General features: G+C 36.2%; 1 protein-coding gene across 1 annotated transcript in view; it reads left to right on the top strand.

The window, feature by feature from the left end:
* Anxa10 (annexin A10) overlaps positions 1–7,011 on the top strand; it is a 36,292-nt gene extending 29,281 nt beyond the window's left edge. The window contains exons 9-12 of the mRNA XM_051182676.1: positions 417–512; positions 2,424–2,482; positions 4,460–4,582; positions 6,943–7,011. Coding sequence (XP_051038633.1) covers positions 417–512; positions 2,424–2,482; positions 4,460–4,582; positions 6,943–7,011 — 347 coding nt within the window. The remainder of the gene's footprint in view (positions 1–416; positions 513–2,423; positions 2,483–4,459; positions 4,583–6,942) is intronic.
* Positions 7,012–18,775: the final 11,764 nt, after the last annotated feature.

Below are 18,775 nucleotides of genomic sequence, written 5' to 3'. Positions count from 1 at the left end.
TATTTAAGATCTAGCAGAAAGTTTCCTGTTAGTAAATAAATTTAGATTATGATGTATGGAAGTGTCTCATAGACAATGGCTTACCTTGTGCCTTCCCTCCATCTAAATCAGCATTTGAGTCAAGGAGTCCTATTGGGAGTAACCTTTGTTCCCCAGCCTGGCAAGAGCATGTACTTACAGTTCAGGATTCATGCAAGTTTTAGCATCTCACAGGATCTGTACTTGTTTCAAAGAGTAGATCCTTCATCAAAATGGGTAGTAGCACTAGGAAATGCTTCAGAAAAGACAATTACCTCTATATATAGAGAGAAGTTTGTACTTTAAACTTATGATATTTAGTAAGATAGCCCAGGTTTCTGCTTTAAGTTTATGATATTTATTAAAAAATCTCTTTTGAAGTGCATAATTTCTTGAAGTTTTCCAGGAATTTCAAAATATTTCTGGCCAAGACATGGTGGATGCCATCAATGACTGTTACGAAGGCTACTTTCAGGAGCTCCTGGTTGCAATTGGTAAGCGGTATTTTGTGTGACAAACAAGAGACCTTCCTTGCATTATGCACTCAATACTGACTGATTCTGACTCTATTAAATGTGCATAAGTAGGATTTAGGTAATTATTTGAATAATCATAAACTCCAGGAAAGTCCATCAGCTAATAGTTTGATGCAATGAATTGGCAACCTGAAAACAATTAATAAAGTGACATAATTCCTGAAAAACAGGTTCAACTTTTGTATGAGAAAAGAGAAGCCTTAAATATCCTGCCTCAGGAATCAACCTCTCACAGCTTTAAATCTGTTCAGATCATTGACATTGACCTCATTTTTAGGAACAGATAAATGCTAACAGTGTGACTATATTCTTGCCTCTATAAAGAAAGGGGCTTTCAAATTTTTGCTTTTGCTATTTGTTTACTTTTACTATCTTTAATAACTTTGCTTTTAGGGATAAATCATATTGTCAACAAAAACCTAAATTATTAATTAGTAGTCAATTCTACAGGCATGCCTCCTGAACGTTCTCCCTAAAATGCCCATGGTAGAAAAGGCCATTGCTCTTATTCATTTATACTGTTCTCGTGCCCATGGTTTACCATGTACTCTGTGGCTTGGCAGCTCACACACCAGGAAGGTTACATGAAAAGTCATTGCGAAATGTTCTTTAATAGATTCATCAGATGAGCACCAGATATGTTCTGAATAAACAATAATTGTGTGTTTTGCATTCCAAGAATGTCTTGGCACTGACCTGAGGGGTCACAGCATTTTTTTTGAGTTATCTATTTAGTAACCAAGCATCCTATGAAAATGATTTGGTGGGTTTTATGAAACCCCTAAAAATAAGTGATAAAGTGGCTTTTATCTATGAATGTTTCTGAGGAAAAAAATACATATACATTCCATCAAAGTCCCAATAGATTTACTAGGTATACCTTACATGTCAGCTAATTAGCAACAGAGATAGAATAGAACTCAAGTCTGAATTCTCAAGACAGTCCAACTTCTGCCACGAAACAGTGGTCTGAGGGAACAGAGAGTGGACGTCAGGAATACCAGGAAAGATTTATCTGGTTCATGCCATCAATCAACATTGAATGAGCACCCATTGTGTCTCTCTAATTTAGGTACTGCAGGTAAAATACCAAAGCAACAAAACAAAAAATAACAACAGAAACCCTGTCCTCTGGGAGTTTGCCTACCAGAAGTGACTCAGGATTGGTTATTACTTCTCTCTGTAATGAAGACAAAATAAAGATGAAGATATGGTCTCATGATGCAAAATAATTACTTGAACTGAAGAGAAACTTATGAATTTATTTTGAAGAAACAGTGTAGCTCCCCATTTGTTACCAATTCATGTAATGAATCTATTTACTTTTTCAAATGTGACTATTTGATGCTCTACAGTCTTGACTGGAATTAACAGGGACACCTGTGGGCTAGGCTCCAGGCTGTTTAAAGTCATGTCAAGTATAGTCAAACGATATCTAAACTTGGAGAAAAACACTTTATGTTGGTTACAGTGTCTTCTTAAAGTATTCCTGGTCTGGTTACAAATCTATAAAGGATCTGATGCCACCCAAAAAGCAACTGGTCTAAACCAGTTTTAGAGACTGTGAATAGGTGGCATTTGGGAAGATGAATGGATTACACATGTTAAGGTTTATGCTTAGCACCACATTTTTAAAAAATTATTAATGATGGTCATATGTTCAGTTAAGATCATTGTCATTTTAAAATATAATGTTCAGAGTATGTATTTTTCAAGACAGTATGGCTCATGTTACCATTATTCTAAATATTGAAATTTTACTGCAATGTGATGATTCTAGCAGACTGTAAAAGTGCTCTATTTGTTTCTCAACTTCTGAAGAATTACATCTTTCCATTCAAATATCTTCCTTGCTTTCTACCTCTCTAGTTCGCTGTGTCCAGGACAAAGCAAGCTATTTTGCTTATAAATTATACATGGCAATCCATGTAAGTACAACACATGTTTTAGAATTCGTCTAAAATTAACATATATTATTCTTCTGTAAAAGAAATGCTTTTCAAGTAGAAAGAAACAAGTTGAATACCAAAGCAAAATTTATCAAATACAGCACAGACAATACAACATATGGGACTTCAGGATATAATTCCTTCAAGTAGTTTAGAGTCTAGGCATTTACATAAATTAATAATCCAAATGTATTTGAACATATTCACAGATCACATATATGCAAGCACAGAATACATGACAGATAATGGCAAAACACTGTAAGCTCTCAACCAAAAATAGTTATTTTTTTGAAGTTTGAAAACAGAATATTGATACTTGTTATTTTTAATGTGCAAGTAATATATATCAAAAATACTATAAAATACAATTAAATAACAAAACTCTAGATCTATTGATCTATATTTTGTAATTAAATGATAATGTTATCCATGCCTTGTGGTCATGTTCAATAGCACACTGTAATTGTTCATGAACTGGTATGATATTCAATTGCACAACCTGTAGCAGTCCATTTTAAGGATACAAATGCTTAGGCTCATCACATAATGCCCACTTTCTCCTTCGAGTTCTGAAATTGTCTTAAAGAAGAAAAAGACTGGACTAATGAAATGGCTCAGTGCCTACACATGAGATGCCTCTTGCCTACAAGCCTCACAACCTGAGTTCAATCCCTGGCACCTACATGATTGAAGGAAGAACTCCAACAAATGGTCCTCTGACCTTCACAGGTGCATACACAGATACACACACACACACGCCCCATAGGTACACACACATGCACACACATGTATGCACACGAGCACATACACAACACACATACACATATACAAACAACTCATGCACATACAGCGTACATGCACACACACATGTACACAAATCAACACACACATGCACACACAAATACATAGATGCACACACATAAATATAATAAAAGTTTTAAGGAATTTTTATTAGGTTATTTTGAATATATCATAATCTTGAAATAAAGTAAATTTCACTAAATACAATAATACAATAGTGTAATCATTTGAGCAAAATATGCCGTTTTAGTGATCAGAATGTGTTATTCTAAAAGCAATTTATATAATTTATATATATATTATTTGTAAGTAAAGTATCAAAGACATTTTACAGGCCAACTTCTTGATATTTGCTGCAATGTTGGGGAAGCATGCTAATAATCAGGAACATTTTTATTATGTGTCTTATAGATAGGTGTTTCCTTAACTTACACATAAGAATTTACACAGCCTCGGAACCCAATAGAAAAAAATCACTGTTCATAGCTCTTTGCTTTGTGCACAATAGCATCTTCGGCAATGTTGTAATTCCTCCCCAATGATCCATGATTGCAACAATAGACTAAAGTGTCCCCTGTGAATTACCCTGGGCAAATAATCACAGTTATTCTGTTTCCAACTATACTCTGATTCAGGGAAGTTCATTCTGAGAGCATATAAATTAAATAATAACTCTGTGTATTGTAGGAATAAAAAAATGTTCTTATATTGACAAGTAGTTATCAGTTAGAATAGATTACATACAAGTAATCCAAAAGTTCATATATGAAGAGCTGAAATACCAAATAATTGTTGACAAGCTATTTTTACCCCCTTAAGCATTATCATAAAGAAACTGCAAATTATCTATATTTTAAAAATTTAAAAACTTGGTCAGGTGGTTTGTTTTAATTACCTCAAACCATAAAATCTGTTAGTAGATTGACACTCAAAACGTTCTAAAATAAAAGTTAGGTTAAGCTGACTGGCCACCAGATGTCACCATTACTCCATTTCAAAGACATTTGAACCATCCCTGCTAGTAATGCTTCAGACATACCAGCTGTGGTGTTTGAGGCATGTGAGCCTACTAGCAAATTGCTACTGAAAAGGACATCAGTCTATTTGGACAGCCCTTTATAGTACTGTTTTCTCTACCCACCTTTCCCATTTTAGGACTTTGGCTTCCATAACAAAACTGTCATTAGGATTCTAATAGCCAGAAGTGAAATCGACCTGATGACCATAAGGAAACGTTACAAGGAGAGATTTGGAAAATCCCTGTTTCATGATATCAAAGTAAGCCTTCTCTTCATGATTTACTTTAACACGCATTTTATTCTTTCTGGACCATAAATAAAAGTGTTAACTTAAGTAACTTGCTGTTGGGATCTCAAAAGGTACTTGGCTTTGAGAGTCCAGACAGCATTCGATGCATTAGCAAATAATCTGGGAAATCATTGCACCCTGAAAATAAAACCTATTGTTCTTTGCTTTTAAGAAAACACTCTGATGTACTCATAGAAAATTGTCACTCCCTATGACTGTACTTTGACCTAGATGTGGCAATTCCCCTATGATTACAGTGCAACCTTCACACAAGAACTACTGAAGTGGAGGCAAGAGATCAAGACGTGTACATCAACCCTCAACTAAAAAAACCCTTCTCCCAAATAAAACAATAACACCAAAAAAAAAAAGCATTAGGGAAACTATTCTTTGCTGGGAGAATGCTTTAACTGTGGGAAGGATTCCTAGCTCACTGCAGCATGCCTCATAGCATCATAGAAGGCAAGAAAGCCAGCAGAATACCATCAGCTGCTAATCGGGAGAAAGTTATTACTGAATGTGTGAAACTATACATGGCCAAATACCTCAGTAAGCAGAGAATGAGAAATAATCATTCAAAACTAAGCAAGCCAATGTCTTACTCTGATCCCTCAAAATTCTAGTTTTTATAAAACTTGACAAAAATTGAAATATATCGGCCATCTATGTAATTTGAGGACTCAGTATGAAAGTACAATATTTAGTATTTCCTCAAAAAAAAAAAACAAAGGTTTCCAGGTTGGAGAGAATAGAGCATCAGAACACACACAGTACCTGAGACTATGCCTTAATTTATAATTCATACATTCACATTGTTTTCAAAAGAAATGTTCAGTCACAAGAAAGGGCATTTTAGATTCTTGAATTATTCAAGATGTAATTCAACAGCTCAGACATTAAATCCAGAATGTTCCCTAGGCCTTTGTAGGAGTCAAATGGTTCTAAGAAATTGACATATCAGTTAAAATCACTCATGTTTTTTAATCTTTGATAAGATGTTCATTGTGTCTGTCTTGAAAAACCAGAGCTATTAGTGATGATTAACATGTACCCATTGAGAAGTAGTCAGAATTCAGTTTCTAAGTGAATGAGCAAACTCACATACACTACTTGTCTTTATTCTTAGCTGCCTCAAAGACAAGTTGGAATAATACTTGTACTTTTAAATTGCGGTCTTAATTACACAGCACTGTGTAAAAGATCATTAAAATGGTAAATGATTTTATGAAAATGGATTCTATATTGACATTCATTCAGCCATCTGTTTTGGAATATTTAGAAATGACAGAAGAACACAAAAAGAACAAAGTTGCCCTAATTCTCTATGGTACATACCCAGTAATCAGGTTGTTTTTGTAGGCTCTGCTGTGCCTGGAAAGTTTGTGCTTTCCCAGATCCCTACATTGAAAGGCTAATTTCACAGAGTTGATTTTAGGGGCTTGTCTTCAGGAGTTAAGTCATGAAAGTGAAGCCCATGACTTGTTTTTTCCTTACCAGAAAAAAAAATCCTCTAGGACACTAGTTTGTCCCTTTTCTTTCCTTTTGTCATGTCAGACTGGAGTCTAAGAAGAAGCAAAGCTCTTAGTGATGAAAAAAAAAAATGTGTTGTCACCTAGATTTTCCATCCTGCCTAACATATAAATAAATTCATGATATTTTGAGCCACCCCATTTATGGGAGCTGTAGGAAACTAAGATAGCCATTGTTGATTTTTTTCAAAAGATCAAAATAATAACATTTTGCTGTAAAAAAAAAATGATTTTAGCCAGGTCATCCTCTTGTATAAAGTATACTGTGAAGTAGAGAAACTATCTTACATGATTATCCACAGCTTTTCTACTTTATATTAATATATGATATGTTTCATTGATATGTGTAGTATTTCAATGATATGTAACATTAGGGTGCATATGTGCTTAGCATAAATGTCTGTGCTCATTCATAATTGATAGTAATTTTAAGAAGCAGTGCTTGTTATAGGATGCATGACATAAACATGATATTTTCAGGATCTTTTGCAACACATTGGCAATGTCCAAACTACATTGATTACTTTATTAATATTAGGGTACCAATACCTAAAGCTGAAAAAGATTCATTTTATCATTAGTTACTCTGCTCACAAGGACACATTAAAGTTCCATCAGCTTTATATAAAACATTGTATTTTGAATAAGTTTCACTTTGACAATTGCTCAGAAAATCTTGAAATCATTTTGTGAAGACAACTGTCCACAAACTTTTCATACTGGAATTAGAAGAATTACAGATGATTTTTTTGAAATGCAAGGAGATGATATTTCAAGTACCTGCATTATTTTTCTTTTCAGAATTTTGCTTCAGGACACTATGAGAAAGCACTTCTTGCCATCTGTGCCGGTGATGTGGAAGACTACTGAAATCACAAAAGAAGGGGAGTCTTTAAAGTCTGGCAACCCTCTTTACAGACACCTCAGATACAGAAAGTTGGATCTGTACTGTTATTGACCTCATGCCAAAACTACAGACTCATATTCCTCTTTTTTCTCTAAAATTGTTCTGAGACAAAAAAAATTGACTGTTGCAAATATGTATCCTGGATTTGAACTCTTTCCTCAATTAGTGAAGAATTAAATTGTGGTGGCATAAGAAAAACATTGCATTGGAGTAGATTTTATTTAAGTATGAACTGTCAGTTCCTACAAGGAGAATGCCTACTCATGACTGTCTCTTTTATAGATTATCAGTCTGAAATCTATAAAAAAGAAGTGTGTGCCCACCCTCATGGGAACTTCCTGAACTCTTGAACAAATACAATAAAGCTGATGTGAGGCTAGACTAGCCTTTAAACTAAAATAGTCAAAAGTAAAGTATGCCAAGGGATACTTACTGGATTATTTAGCTGTACAAGAGATTTGGATGGAAAAGTAATGTCTCATATGCATCTGTGTGTTTGGCTTGATTGTGTGAGAATATCATTTCAATAAAGATAGTTATAATGCATTTTATAAAGTTCTTTAATTTTTGGAGAAAGGCTGAGCACATATGTACCATGGCACATGTGCTCACCTTGGCTCTCTCTCAAACTCATGGCCTCTTTTACTTTGACTGTTAGGGTGTGTGTGTGTGTGTGTGTGTGTGTGTGTGTGTGTGTGTGTGTGTGTGCTCACCTTGACATATGAATACAATCTGATCCGTCCATATAATGGTCCTTGAAAATATAGAGATGAAGACTAACCTCTTTGCACTGAGTTGGAGGGCCCTGTCCAAAGAAAGCCTATTTCTGCTGTTCTCTATATGAACTAGTTGCCCAGAGTCATTGTCTAGGGCTTTGACCTCACAAGATTTTCCCCTTTCACATTAGCATGTTCATTAGTGTCATCCTTGTTAGATATTTTTAAGCAGGCATATTGATGGGAATTCACAAGCACAGCTTCTGACATTTCTAGGAGAAACAATTTCAGAGCAAATTTCCTGACGCTCTGACTCTTACTATCTTTCTCCCTATCTTCTGTAATCATCTCACAGCTTTAGATACAGAGATATGTTGTAAATTTATCAGTTGGGGCTGTGTACCACATGATCACATGTTACCTGCATTTTGATAGCTTGCAGTTTTCTGTAATAGTCTCTGTTGTAAACAGACATTTCTTTGGCGAGGGTGAGGCCCACACTCATATATAAAGATTCAAAGGTCAAAACAACAGATGACCTTTGTCTGTTTAGGCCTAGGTTATCTCACTCAATATGATCTTTTTAACCTGAAAATTTCATAATTTCAATTTTTGTGAAGCTGAAAATGCATACAGATTTTTTTGTTCATACATCACCTGGAAGTCGCTTAGGTTGTTTCCATTCCTTAGCTACTATAAATAGTACAGTAATGAACATGGCTAAGCCATCGAGTTCTTTGGGCATATACTGAGAAGTAGCAAAATTAGGTCATATGGAAGATTTATTTTTAGCCTCTGGAGTTCCTCATACTGATTTCTAGGGTGGTTGGACCAGTTTGCAATCAACTTAACCTTCCTCTTCACTAATCCATTGTGTTGTTCAGCTGTGCAGAAGCATTTTAGGTTTATGACGTTCTACCTGTTGATTGTTGGCCTCAGTTCCTGGGTAAATGGGGTTCTATTCAGAAAGTCCTTTCTTACATCCATATCCCATATGGTACTGCATATGGATTTTTTTCTAGGAGGTTTTATACTTATACATAGATCGATTTTTCTGTGTATATACAGCAGACATACAGAGAAAGGGATACTCCTCCATTTGCAATAACCTCAAAAAACAAATGTCTAGTAGTAAACCTAACCTAATAGGTGAAAGACTCCTGCAATAAACACTGTAAATTTCTAAAGGAATATGGAGAGAACATTAGAAAAGATATTCCATACTTATTGGTTGGCAGATTTAATATTATAGATATAAGTATTCTACAAAAAGCCTTTAGCAGATCCAATGCAATTTCAGTGGCAAGCTGAATCTCATTCTTCGTAAAAATGCAAAAACTATCCTAAAATTCACATGAAACCACAATGAACTCCAAATACCTAAAACATCCCTTAACAAAAAGAATACTGTTGGAGGTACTAACATTTTAGACTTCAAGACATATTATAGAGCCATAGTAATAAAAGCAAATATGGTGCAGACACAGAAACAGACATGAATGCCAGTGAAATAAAATGAAATATCCAAGCTTGAATACACATAACTATAACCATCTGATATTCAGCAAAGCTTTCCAAAACATACACTGAAGGGAAGATAGCATCTTCAACAAATGGTTCTGGGGAAACTGGATGTCCACATGCAGAAGAATGAAATTAGACCTGTATCTATCACCTCCCATGAAACATAATTTCAACTGGATAAAAGACTCAAATGTGAAACCTGAAACTAGAAGAAAAGACAGGCAGTACTCTCTACATAATATGGGTGTAAGAAAGGACTTTCTGAATAGGACACCATTTACCTAGGAATTCAGGACAACAGTCAGCAAGTGAGATTCATAAAACTAAAAAGCTCATTGATTTTTATCTTCATGCTTTAAAATCAGCAGCAAAGACTTTGAAGTTGTTTTTCTTTTTCTGAATGAATATGTGAGTGTGTGTGTATGATTGTGTGTGTGTGTGTGTGTGTGTGTGTGTGTTTGTGAAGGACAGAATGAGAAAATGAGGGAGAAATTGTGTGTGAGAGACTGTGTGTGAGAGAATGAGTGTGTGTAAGTGACAGAGTGAGTGTGTGCAGGAGTGTGAGTGAATGTGTATAGGTAAGAGAGTGTATATATGTTGCATGTATGTAAGCATGCCAGTGCACACAGATGTCAGAGCAAATTTTTAGGATATCTGTCTATCATTCTCCATCTCATTGCTTTGAGACAAGGTCTCTCAGTGTAATGGTAACTTACTGGTTGGTAAATACTCTTTAGAAGTTAATATAAAGCAAAAAAAAGTCATCCAACACAGGAAAAAAAGGGATTCTTTTCTAACTCTATCCTTGAGGAAGAATAGGAAACAAGTTCTAAAACAAGAAAAAGTTAGAGTTCAATAAGGAAAAGTAAAACAATTATTTTTTAAAATACTAGTAAAAGTGTAGTGTTAACATAATAGAATTTCCCCCTTTTTAAATTAAAATTTTAAAGTGAAAGACTTCATCACAGCATCTTTAGAAATACATACGTACAGAACACATTACTTTATCTTCACCAATGCCTACTCTCTCTTGATTTGAGAGCTGACTGAACCCCTTAAGGTATGGGCCAGAGTGCAGATCCAAAAACCCCCTACCTCTGGGGAACTTCCTGGATCTGCTCTGAACCCACTGGACCCACCTATCCATAAGTAACCACCCTGAATCCTAGTCTCCCTGATCTTTGACCCCCACTGCCAGGCCTCTGCCAGAGGAGAGACCTCCTAGAGACTTTGGCCCATCCAGAGTTACAGACATCGAACTCCTGACCAATCTATACCAACCAGGAGAGTAGGATAGAGAGAGAGACAAACTCCACCTGCACCTACTGGAAGAAGCCATGGAAGGACAGCAATACAAGAAAACACCTAACAAGAGAAAGACAAGAATGAAATCACCAGAATCTAGGGACTCTATAACAACTATACCTGAACACACCAAAGCAGATGAAGCAGAAGAGAACAACTTAAAAATAACTTCATAGAAGTCCTCAAAGCTGATATGAGAAAATGCCTTAAAGAAATAGAAGAAAAAAAATGAACAAAAAATTGAAAAAATGAACAAATCTGTTAAAGAAAGTAAGGAAAGCCAAGAAAAAACAATTAAACAGATGAAGGAAACAATTAATAGTTTAAGATCTGAAAACTGAAATAGAGACAATAAAAACAAAACAAACCGAGGGAATGCTGGAAAGAGAAAAACTGGACAAACAATCAGGAACTACAGAAGCAAGCATAACCAACAGAATTTAAGAGATCAAAAGAGATAAATTCATCTACCACAGAAAATCTTTAACACAAAACATCCAGGAAATGAGGGAAACCTTGAAAAGGCCAAAACAAAGAATAATAGGCATGGAAAAAGGTAAAGAAGTCCAGCTCAAAGGTGCAGAAAACTTATTCAACAAAATCATTGTAGAAAACTTTTCCAATTTGAAGAAGGACATGCCTATAAAAGTATACCTAACACCAAATAGACTGGACGAAAGAAAAAAGATCTCTCACCACATAATAATCAAACACCTAACATACAGAATAAAGAAAGAATATTAAGAGCAGTGAAGGAAAAATGCCAGGTAACATATAAAGGCAGACCTATCAAAATTACACCTGATTTCTCCATGGAAACTCTCAAGGCCAGAAGGTCCTGGATAGATGTTCTACAAATACTATTAGTCCACAGATGCCAGGCCAGGCTACTATACCCAGCAAAACTCTCAATAACTGTAGATGGAGAAAACAAGATATTTAATGGCAATGCCACATTTTCACAATATGTATCTACAAATCCAGCCCTACAGATAGTTTTGGAAGGAAAACTCCAACCCAAGGAAGTTAACTATGCTCACAAAGACATAGGCAACAGATAATCACACTTCATCAGAACCCAAAAGATAAAGCAGAGCAATATACCCACAAAAGCACTGCCAACAACAAATCTAAAACAAACAAGAATTAATGATCAATGGTCCTTACTTTCCCTCAACATCAATGGTCTTAACTCACCTATAAAAAGACACTGGCTAGGATGTATCCCTGGTACACAAAAGGACTTTGCAAACATATCCCCCATGGAGGGATAACTGCCTTATTCTAGAGACAGGAGAGAAGCCCTATTCCCTTCTTCACAGGACCTGTCAGATCTACATGACCCCAACTGGATGGCATTCCCCTACATATGGTATTGTGGTGGGAGGTTGGGAGGGGAGGGTGTTTAGAGTGCATGGGAGAGGGTAGAGAGGGCAAAAGGGAGGGAAGGAGGGAGGGAGGGCTGGAGGGGAGGGAGGGAGGGAGAGGGAACTGGGATGGACATGTAAAATAATAAATTAAAAAAAAAAAAAAAAAAACGCTTTGACTCCAAAATTTAAGTTGAAGAACAAGTTACTGGGGAAAAGTATTTCTATTTTTGTTTCCACAGAAAATGAAAAGATGTGGATTCCTTCCAGACTAATGTGGTTTGATCACGCTAGACTGCCTGAAACAGAGTACAAGCTGATCCTACATTCCAAACAGCTGGGCAAAACAGCCCTACAGACTACAGCTAGGATATCTGAATCTTCTTCGAATCCCCCAAGACAGCGCCCCTTACCAGCAGGAAGTAGTTTGGAAAGAACGACGCCCAAATTCCCAAATATTGTGTATAAATGTTTGTTTTCATTTAATTGGACTTTGTTATATAAAATTAAATAAAAAAAATAAATAAATAAAAAGACACTGGCTAACAGAATAGATACTAAGACAGAATCAATCCTGCTGCATGTAAGAAAGACATCTAAGCTTCAAAGACAGAAATTACCTCAGGGAAAAGGGATGGGAAAAGATCTTCCAATCAAATGCACCCAATAAGCAAGCAGGTGTAGTTATCTTAATATCTAAGAAGTTAGGCTTCAAACCAAAATCAATCAAAAGAAGAAGGTCACTTCATATTCATCCCAGTGAAAATCCATCACTACAAATCTCAATTCTCTAACCACTAGACAGGACCACCAGACAGCTACTTAACAAACAAACAAAAGAACTAACAGAAGTTATGTCCCCCCCCCAAAAAAAGAAAGAAACAAAAGAACTAACAGAAGTTATATCCTGAAAACTCTACCAGGGAACTCCTATAAGTGATAAACTACTTCAGCCAACTAGCAGGATGCAAGATAAATTCAAAATAATCAGTAGCCCTACTATATATAGATAACAAAGGGACTGAGAAAGAAATCAGAGAAATATCATCCTTTACAATACCCATAAAGCACATAAGTATCTTGGGGCAGCACTTACCAAACAAGTGAAAGACCTATATAACAAGAACTTTTTTCTTTAAAGAAAGAAAGAAATTAAAGAAGATACCAGGAAATGGAAAGATCTCCCATGCTCTTGGGCAGGTAAGATAAACATAGTAAAAATGGCAATCTTGCCAAAAGAAATCTACAGATACAATGCAATCCCCATCTAAATCCCAGCACAATTCTTCACTGACTTTGAAGAACAAAAGACTGAGGATAGCCAATACAACCCTGTGCAAGAAAGGAATTTCAGGAGGCATCACCATCCCGAACTTCAAGCTCTACTATAGAGCCATAGTCCTTAAAACAGTTTGGTATTGTCACAAAAGTAGACAAGTAGACCAATGGAATCAAATTGAAAAAACGGATATTAACCCACACACCTACAAACACCTGATTTTTGAGAAAATAACTAAAAGTATACAACGGAAGGAGGAAAGCATCTTTAACAAATGGGGCTGGCACAACTGGGTAATGGTGTGTAGAAGACTGCAGATAGACCAATCGCCATGCACAAAACACAAGTCCAAATGGATCAAAGGCCTCAACATAAATCCAGCCACACTGAAACTCTTAGAAGAAAAATTGGGAGGTACCCTTGTACAAATTGGTACAGGAGACAGTTTCCTGAACAATACACCAGTAGCAGAGACACTGAGATCGATCATCCCTGACTTTAAGCTCTACCACAGAGTTCTGAAAACTGTTTGGTATATGCACAAAAATAGGTATACCAATGGAATCAAAATGAAAATCCTGATATTAACACACACACCTATGAACACCTGATTTTCGACATAACAACTAAAAGAATACAATGGGGGAAGGAAAGCTTCTTCCAGAAATGGTGATGGCACAATTGGATGATGGTATATAGAAGATTGCAGATATACTCATGTCTATCACCATGCACAAAACTCAAGTCCAAATGGATCAAAGACCTCAACATCAATCTAGCCACACTGAATCTCTTAGTAGAGAAAGTAGGAAGTGTCGTTGAACAAATCGGTATAGGATACAGCTTCCTGAACCTAACTCAAGGAGCACAGACACTGAAATCAACAATTAATAAATGGGACCTCCTCAAACTGAGAAGTTTCTGTAAGGCAAAGGACACAGTTGAAAAGACCAAAGGGCAGCCCGTAGACTGGGAAAAGATCTTCACCAATGCTATGTCAGACAGAGGTCTGATCTCCAAAATATACAATGAACTCAACAAACTAGTCACCAAATAACCATATTAAAAAATGAAGAGAGATTTCTCAATAGGGAAAATCAAAAAGGCTGAAAGACACTTAAGAAAGTTCTCAACATTCTTAGCTATCAGGGAAATGCATTCAAAACAACTCTGAAATACCATCTTACTCCTGCCAGATTGGCTAAAATTAGAAACACCAATGACAACTTATGCTGGGGAGGATATGGAGAAAGGGAAGCACTCCTCCACTGCTGGTGGAAGTGCAAACTCATACAGCCATTTTGGAGATCAGTAGGCAGTTCCTCAGGAAAATGGGAATCAGTCTACCACCTGACCTGGCAGTTCCGCTTGTAGGCATATACCCAAATGATCCACATTCATGCAACAAGGACATCTGTTCAACTATGTTCATAGCAGCATTATTTGTAATAGCAATAACCTGGAACAACCTAGAGGCCCCTCAACTGAAGAATGGATAAAGATGTGGCACATATACGCAATGGAATACTGCTCAGCGGGGAAAAAAAAAAGTAATACTGAAATTCCCAGGCAAATGGATGAAACTTGAAGAATCCATCTTGAGTGAGGTAACCCAGTCACAAATAGAGAAACATGGTATGTACTCACTCATATATGGATTTTAGACATACAGCAAAGTATCACCAGCCTATATAATTAATAGCACCAGAGAAACTATGATACAAGGAAGAACCTAAGAGATTCATACAAGGTCACTCACAGAAGGGGAAAGGAACAAGATCTCCTGAACATATTGGGAAAGGGTGGTCAGTGAGTGGAGAGGGAGCTAGGAGAAAGAGACTGGGAAGAGAAGAGAGCATGTAAGACTAGGAAGAGTCAGGGGAAGAATAAATGAGAGAAAAAAAAAGATACCACAAAAGAGGGAGCCATTGTAGGTTTGAAGAGAAAACTGACTCTAGAGTAATGTCCAGAAACCTACAAGGTTAGCCCCAACTAACAATCTGAGCAATAGTGGAAAGGCTACCTTAAATGCCCTTCCTGATAATGACATTGATGACTAACTTATCTACTACCATAGAGCCCCAAGCTAGTAGCTGATGGAAACGGAAGCAGATACCCACGGCTAAACACTGAGTCGAACTGAAATACAGATGCAGAGAGTGAGTAATGATAATAAAATGGGGACAAGACCAGACTACAGAAACCCACATAGACAGCTGACTGAACAAATTGGAGCTAATGACCCCCAGATTGATGGCTGGGAATCCAGCATTGGACTGACTCAGATACCCTGAACATGGGTCACTGTTAGAAGTCTTGGGTAGACTAAGGGACCTCTGACAGTGGCAACAGGATGTATCCCTGGTCACAAAAGGACTTTGGGATCACATTTCCCATAGAGTGATACTTCCCTGGCCTAGAGGAAGGAGGGAGGGCCTAATCCCTATCCAAGTGACTTGACAGATTTTTTGATCCCTCCTGGAAGGCATAACCTTCCCTGTGGAGTGGGGAAGGGGGAATGAGATGGGAGGGTGGAGAGGCATGGGAGCGGGTGAGGGAGAGGGAACTAGGATCAATATGTAAAATAAGAAAAAATAGTAGAAAAAAAAGAATTCTAATTATAAAAAAAAGGTTTGTGTGGAATTTACATGGTAATTAGTGACCTCCTAGGTTTATGTTTTAAGCCATATGGAGTCATTTTTTGACTCTGTGAGAGACAATTGTATAATTTCAAGCTTTTTTTTTTGTGCATGAGTACTTTTTACCCAATATGATCTAATTTAGTCACTGTCCTTGGCATGAAGTATATTTTTAGCATCTTTGTTGAGAATCAGTCAACTATATGTGGGCTTATTTTGGGATATTTCTATTCTGTTCTTCTGGTAGGTTCACCTGTTTCTAGGCCTGTACCATACTGCCATCCTTGCTACTGCTTTGTAGACTATATTAAGATCATGAAGTATGATGTCTTGGGTTTTGCTCTTGTGTGTGTACATGAGTGCATTTGTGTTTGCAGACAGATGTATGTATGCATGCGCATGAGAGCCAGAAGTCAATACCAGTTGTTTCTTCCTCAGTTGCTTTCCACATATTTGGCAACAGGGTCTCTCACTGATGCTGAAACTCTACTGTGACCTGCAAGCACCAACTATTTTCTTACCTCCACCTCCCCAGAACTGTATTTACAAGTGAGGGCCTCCATGTTGAGCTTTTTGATGATGGTTCTGGAAGATCACCTCAGGTCTCATGCTTGTACTGCACTTTGCCAACTGACCAGTCTCCCAAAGTCTAGACTTTTCTCCCTAATCTTAAAATTGAATTGGAGAATTAATATTTTGAATTTCCATATAAAATTTAAGAATAATTTTTAGAATTTTGATTGATAAGTATTAATGTAACCTGTAGATCAATTTGCATATTTTTAACATCTTAAAATTATTTGTTCTAATCTCTCAGCATGTGATACCTTTCTATTTGTCTCTATTTCAGTCTCTTTTATAGTTTATGTTTCTCATCATAGAGATTTATCCCTTCCTCCACTGAATTTATTACTAATTATTTTAGCTTTTGTATCTAATGTGAATAGAATTTTGCAGATTTTTTTTTTTTGTGTGTGTATCCTTCACATGAAGAAATGCCCTTGAATGGTGCTAAAACAATAGCTCAGTGGTTAAAAGCATTTGCTACTCTGGCAGACAAGCTGGAACTGGGTCTCAAAACCTTCATGGTGGTTCCCAACTATAACTCCAGTCAATGGGATCACCCTTTTCTGGCCTCTGTAGGCACTAGGCATGTGTGGTGCACATACAGACTTTCAGGCAGACAAACTACCATACATACTAAATAGAAATAAATAAACTTTTTTTAAAAAGAGAAGGAAAGATACTGATGTTTTCAGTGTATTTTTTATTTTTTCAACAGACATGAAGCCATATAAGGAATACAAAGTAACATTTCACTGCAATTTATCACAATCAAATTGGGGCAATTGTCATGTCCATCATCAAATATTTATCATTGCTTTGTGGTGGGAAATTAACATCCTATTTGCTATTTTGAAATGTGTAATTAATTGACATCTATCAGCCATCTTACTGTGCTATAGAAAATTAGAAGGTTTTTCTCTAAAACAACTGCTCCCTTCTATTTGTCCCATCTTTTTTCTCCTCTACTTCCCAGACCCTTGCCAGCCTCTATTTTACTTTGCTTCCAAACTCTCTCAACTTCTGTGTGCAATGTCTTTCTGTGCATGGCTTATTTTATTTAACATACTATCCTCCAATTCTAGTCATATTTTTGCTGTCAACATAATTTCACATTTGGTGGCTATGATACATATGTACACATACATATATACACTCTACAATCTGGCTTCTTGTGAGGAATGTTATAAGCAGCCTACAGATACAAATATCTGACATTCTAGCAGTGAAATCTGGACATGACATAATGAGTCTCTTTCTAGAAATATATATATATATATATATATATATATATATATATATATATATATAGAGAGAGAGAGAGAGAGATATAAGTCTGGGTACTTTTCCATGTATGAAAACTGTCAATGTGGAGAGGTGAGCATCATGATGCAATATACAATTTCTCTTCTGTTTTTCTCTTCTCTGGGGTCTAAAGAATCATAATAACCTCCACCTAGTTGTAAAGTATTCTAGAAAAGTATCTTACCAATCCATAGTTTTTGTATGTTTTCTGAGATCCACTTTTGATATGTAATTTCCTTAAATTCACTCCTGAAAAATAGATCCCTACTTACTCTTTAGATTTAGCTGAAAACTAAAGAATCAGCCCTCTCCCATCCCCAGGAGACTCACCTCAAAGATGTGACAGATAATTCCAGACAGCAAAAATGACCTCACTGTTCTAAAAATCTAGAAACCAGATAAGTTTATACATATAGGAGAGCAAGAAATTTTCACTTCCATTCTGGATTCCTAAGTACAAGAGTTAAGTTAAAATTGACATGACAATAAATTGCACAATGTGTAACATTCCACTGGATGGCAATTAGGAGTTGATAGGCAGGATCCTGTTTTTTTAAGTTTCTTGAATTTACAGTATTGTTGTAGCATTTAAAGAATGAAAAGTTTAACTTGTAGCCCCCACTACCGCCACCAAGAGACATCACTCATGAAATGGAACATCATCTCCAATAATTAGTACTTTTCTGCTTCAGAAATAAATGAACCATGACAGGTTTTATTAAGCCACTATAATCTGCTTATAGTGACACCAAAAAGAGCATGCATGAGATGCCCAATTAGGAGAAAATACACATATTTGTTTTAAGGAATCAGTGCTATAGTTCAAGTTGAGGATTTCTAATAGATTCTGAAGTTGAGAATTAAGGCTAAGGCATCAATTGCAGAATGATTCTATGTAAATAATTATGCAGAATGAATGGAAGTGTGCAAGTGAACAAATGAATATTTTTCACAGAAATGAAACCAATAAAGTCATTATTTCACCAGTCATATATATATATATATATATATATATATATACAATTAAA

The sequence above is a fragment of the Phodopus roborovskii genome, unplaced genomic scaffold (genome assembly GCF_943737965.1).
Source record: "Phodopus roborovskii unplaced genomic scaffold, PHOROB, whole genome shotgun sequence".
NCBI classification, from domain to species: Eukaryota; Metazoa; Chordata; class Mammalia; order Rodentia; family Cricetidae; genus Phodopus; species Phodopus roborovskii.
This window is presented reverse-complemented; position numbering and strand designations above follow the sequence as displayed.